The following is a 4631-nucleotide window of genomic DNA, read 5'->3' on the forward strand; positions in this document are numbered from 1 at the left end:
GAGTTGGAGGAGAAGCGATACGAGCTTGACAAGGCAGAACGTGAAGCACGATTTTCGCTTGAGCGCCGGGAACGTGAAGCTCAATTAGAATTTATGCAAGGAGCGCTCGAAGTTCTAAAGTCTTTTGTAATGAGCAAACAATCATGATAACCATTTTCATTTTTACTTTGACCTTGCATCTTGATAACAATTTCCGATGAAATGAAATCAATATTTACGACTCTTAGAGTATAAATATTCTTCTGCACTTGGGGGAGGCATTCCAAAGTAATCTGAAACTTGGTTGCCGCCTTTCATGCACGTATGAACATTTGTCAATAAAACAGCAACAGCGTACTGCATTCCAACGGCTTGTGCCCAAAGTTTTTGGCCGTTCTCGTGGTCCACGAATGTCCAAAGGTTTCGGACAATACCAAAACCCCACTCCACGCTGACGCGCACAGCACTCATGCGACTGTTAAAGGCTTGCTGATATTTGTCTAGTTGGGCGCCTTTGTAGCCTGAAATCACAACATCATTTAAACCATAGGCAGGATCACCATAGATGACGTAGCGCTTCGCATCGGACACCAAAATATCAGACAGTTTGGCAACAATCTCGCTTCTTTCAAGAAGATATGCGTCATGCCGAGAGCCAGGCTCAGGTCCGTAGAGGTGAACAATAATCCCATCGGGACTTGTAATGCATTGAAACTTTAGCGCATGCTTTCGCTAACGAGAATTCCATGAGTCCTTCCAACATGTCACAACTATCTTACACACCTTGTGCCCATTGAACGCTGTCTTCTGCACGCCTTTGCCAGGGCGACAAATTCCACGAACCGTTCCATCGATAAATCCAATGCAGCAGTCGAGAGGGGCACCTTGTTTGTAAATCGCAATAGCACAGGCTTCCATCCACGCATGGCTGAGGCGTTCCTTGTCCCACTGGAGTAGGTGCCCAAATTTCCTGAAGATGTGTCCCATGACCTCGTTTGAAATCGCCGACAAGGCTTCGCGGCTGCGCCCAAAAAGCAATACCATTGTTCCCAAGCGGTGCGGCCAGGCCAAGCGGTTCAAGAGAATACAAAGAGCCTCGTCGGAGCTTGCATTGTATCGCAGCTTTGTGATGACAGGATTCGGGATTTGGAGGAGCACGGCAAGCTGTTGGATCTCCGCCTTGTTGAAGCGAAAGTGAAACTCGCATGTTGCATCAGTCTGAGCCTTTAGATTAAATCGGTGTTGGGGTATGTGTATCGCTCGTGTGTGTGGCTCGCAGGCATGAAGGAGGAGCGCAAGTGATGTGAGGAGTGCCGATTCCTCGTCCATGCTCCTCACAAAGAATTTTGACTTTGCAAAATCATTTCTCACAGTGAATTTTGCCGTAGAACTTTCTCGACTTTTCACAGTGAATTTTGTGATAGCAAAATCACTCTAATACAACCATTTCGTTTTCGAGCTAGCATTTACCTCGCGATCTTGAGATGGACTCCACCGCACTTGCGTACAATCTGAAAGCGGGCTGCATGGTGCCCGAAAAAGGCACACTTGTCCTGGTAGCGCCACTCCTCAGCACGGAAGCCATGCAGCTGTTCGCGCAATGCGGCTCCATCGGGATCGTGTACGGCACCCACCCAGCGCTCCGGTCATCAAATTGTACTTCCACTCGCAAGGGTTTGACGATGTAAAGCGCAGTTGTAAACACCCCGAGGCCGGTCAAGATCGACATGGGCGGGCTCAGCGACAGCGTCCCGACCTTGGATTACCGTCGCAAGTCGCGTAACATGCTGGACCACCTGCTGGACTGGCACACTGTTGCGTTGCTTAAGTAAGCTGCTGCCAACTTCGGACCAAGCGCTACAGTAGCTGCATAAGTTCAGCGAAGCCGCAACGGCACGTGCATGAAGAACCGCCTAAAGTCTGGTGATCACGTGTCCAGTTACACTGTCGGCGCCATGGCAGCTTCCCTCTCACGTGTGTGTCGGATGCGTTGCGACGTGCACGGCTTGGTCACGACCGTCAATGGCTTGGCACGCCCAGTTGCGGCGATATTGTACAAGCTGGCCAACAGCAACGTGGCGATCTCGAATGACAATTCAGCGGGAAATTGCGGTCAATGCAACCGCGGACGTGCAGCGCGAGATGCCACGTACACGTCCATGATCTCGTACGAGTTTTACCTGTTCTCGATCGCGTTGTGGCAGTTCCTCTGCCGTCGAAAAAGCCCAAGATCAGCGACACAAGCGCCGCGGCAATGTGAACTCCATCACCGGGAGCCCTCGTTGTCTCTTTCTCGTGAATTCCGTCATATTCGACCTGGCATCCATACACGACACCTGAAAGGTGGCGGACAGCAGCCGGGAATAGCGTAAAACCGTTCGCCCTAACTTCACGGCCGTCTTGTCCACTCCGTCGCGAATGTTCTGGTGTTTTGGTAGGTGCAGTTCCGTGTGGCGTGCTCAATGACCTCGCTGCGCACTCATGGGATGGCGACGTGCAAAGTGCACAACTCGTTCGACAACACAGCCTGACGAACTTGGCCCGTTGAAGCTCGCGCCTACCTCATCGAATCAACAAACGGGGGCATACCCTACAACGAATGATGGAGTCACTAAGAATCGATTATGTCCTATTGACCACCAAATATGCGTGGTCATTCTCTACCCCGTGCAAAGGGCGCGCGTCGCCTCGATGCATGTCGTTACAGATCTAATTGGGAGCAAGATCGAGACACGTTGTATACCAATTTGAATCTGAAAACTACTTGACTTTGTCGAGCCAAATCACGACGACCGCCACGTTATCGGCCGTGCCTCGGAAGAGCGCTTCCTGAGTTAGGTACTTCGCCATTTGCTCTTTTCTCGTCGCGAGAGCTGCCTGAATCATGTCGCTGTCGTTCTTGTACATTTGGCGCCACTCAAACAACTCAACGCTCGTTTCTGCGTGGCTGCCGCTTCGCCACGACTCGCGACTACCCACTTCGCCCGCCAGGACATCTCGAACAAACATGACAACCTTGCCAGAGACACGATCGTGCCCATCATGACCACTATATTTCCGACGAGCCCGCGATATGCTCACCTCGGCGCTGGTAAAGACGTCCCATAGCCCATCAGACGCAACAACAATAAACTTGTCGCTCGGGTCACGTCGAAAGCATTTGAGTTCCATCTCTCCCGACACGTACCTACTCCACGTACATGAGCAAGTCGAATTGCGCCCAACGTAAAAAAACACATGCAGGGTATCGCTCATCACGCGTGAAATACCGCCTGAAGACTCATATGCACCCGACATGCAGGCTGTTCTGGCACCAACTGGATGCCAAGAGACAATATTTTGTTCAAGCGTGCTGACGTGGCTTCAAGCTCCACTCCAAACACGCAAGATGCAACCATGCTGAACCTAACGATGACGCCAGAACACACTCGAGCCAACGAAATAAAACAGGGAAATGTTGGCGTGACACATACGGTCGCTGGTCGCCGTCGCCAAAGGCCCGGGCAACTGCCAAGTTTGAATTGATTCGATAGGCACCCATGTCGACGATCGGGCGGCCATGGGGGTCGCGAAGTCCGTGCCATTGAACGCGACCGCCAGCTTTCTCGACTCGAGACCGCTCCATGGGGTCGTTAGGTTTGTGGTCCCGCGTTAGGTTGACGGCTCGGCCATTGCGACACAACACTGCGCGGGAGTCCCCAACGTTCATGCTCCATATCAAGTCGTCCATAAGAAGCACTGCAGTCGCTGTCGATCCTTGCGCGATCCACTCGCGCCTAGTATCACTTCATTCAATTGGAACCAGACAATGACACGAACCGTTCGAGAATGACAGCGTCAACTGTGCGGAATGCGTCCCTCAAGCTCGTCTCAATCTCGTCGAGATTCCACGTGTCCTTAGCTGGCCCGAGATTAGCCAAAATATGGTCGTACAGATTCGCCTTTAGATACGAAGACACGTCGGCGCCGCCGTGGCCGTCAAAGACCGCTGTGAAACGGCGGTTTGGTGCGATGAACAGTGCATCCTCCATCGTCGGTCGATCACCTCGGACAGCAGAAGCTGACACGAGGAGCGGAGAGTCCGCCTTCGACGTGCGCTTACGCATTTGCACGGGTACGAGGCGCGTTGTCTTACGATCCAGCGTCAACGGTCTTGGCTCCATGAGTGTGGCTTGGTCGTACAGCAAGCCCATAACTGCCACGACGCCAGCAGCTCGCGTCACCGACACCCGACGGGAGCGAGGAGTCTCAACACTGTTCCTTGACGACCGAGGAATGAAATGGGATGTGGCCGACGGAGGCAGCCTGACGCGGGCGCGAAGATGTTGGATCATGCGCTGGATCACCACCATGATGCTCGAGTGATCTTACCGTTTTCGTATGATTCGACATGACAAGCACCAATCAGATACCGTTCAGGTATACAATGCACCAATCAATGGTCATTCTGGATCTCCACGTTAATCGCAAAGCAACCACGGAGGTATGATCAAAATGGGTACAACGAATGCAATAAAGACGACTTTTTTGGCCAATCGATGACCATAGTATCTACGTCCAAGCACATGATATGATACAACTTGATCTTGCTGCCGTCAAACAAAAACTGTACACTTTGTTACTGATACTTAGAATGCAATTATCTTAATGTG

At 51.7% G+C, this 4631-nt stretch overlaps 3 protein-coding genes across 4 annotated transcripts; 2 read left to right on the plus strand and 1 right to left on the minus strand.

The window, feature by feature from the left end:
- Window positions 1–1463: 1463 nt before the first annotated feature.
- On the plus strand, window positions 1464–1811 carry H310_11384 (hypothetical protein; the record flags this gene model as incomplete). The annotated part of the gene is made up of 2 exons (XM_008878052.1): window positions 1464–1635; window positions 1675–1811. The coding sequence occupies 2 exons, from the start codon at window positions 1464–1466 to the stop codon at window positions 1809–1811; spliced, it is 309 nt and encodes a 102-aa protein (XP_008876274.1).
- Window positions 1812–1880: 69 nt separating this feature from the next.
- H310_11385 (hypothetical protein) lies at window positions 1881–2351 on the plus strand (the record flags this gene model as incomplete). Its single annotated transcript, XM_008878053.1, has 1 exon — window positions 1881–2351. The coding sequence occupies one exon, from the start codon at window positions 1881–1883 to the stop codon at window positions 2349–2351; it is 471 nt and encodes a 156-aa protein (XP_008876275.1).
- Window positions 2352–2608: 257 nt separating this feature from the next.
- On the minus strand, window positions 2609–4424 carry H310_11386. Of its 2 annotated transcripts, XM_008878054.1 has the most exons (4): window positions 3799–4424; window positions 3453–3755; window positions 3061–3166; window positions 2609–2994 (listed from the first exon to the last, which is right to left on the minus strand). In XM_008878054.1, exons 1-4 carry the CDS (start codon window positions 4329–4331, stop codon window positions 2740–2742), a joined length of 1197 nt encoding a protein of 398 aa, XP_008876276.1. In that variant the 5' UTR covers window positions 4332–4424; the 3' UTR covers window positions 2609–2739. The 2 variants fall into 2 exon arrangements, with proteins under 2 accessions (XP_008876276.1, XP_008876277.1); XM_008878055.1 differs by having other exon boundaries at window positions 2609–3166.
- Between the last annotated feature and the right edge of the window lie 207 nt (window positions 4425–4631).

The sequence above is a fragment of the Aphanomyces invadans genome (genome assembly GCF_000520115.1).
Source record: "Aphanomyces invadans strain NJM9701 unplaced genomic scaffold supercont1.31, whole genome shotgun sequence".
Taxonomy (NCBI): Eukaryota; Oomycota; class Saprolegniomycetes; order Saprolegniales; family Verrucalvaceae; genus Aphanomyces; species Aphanomyces invadans.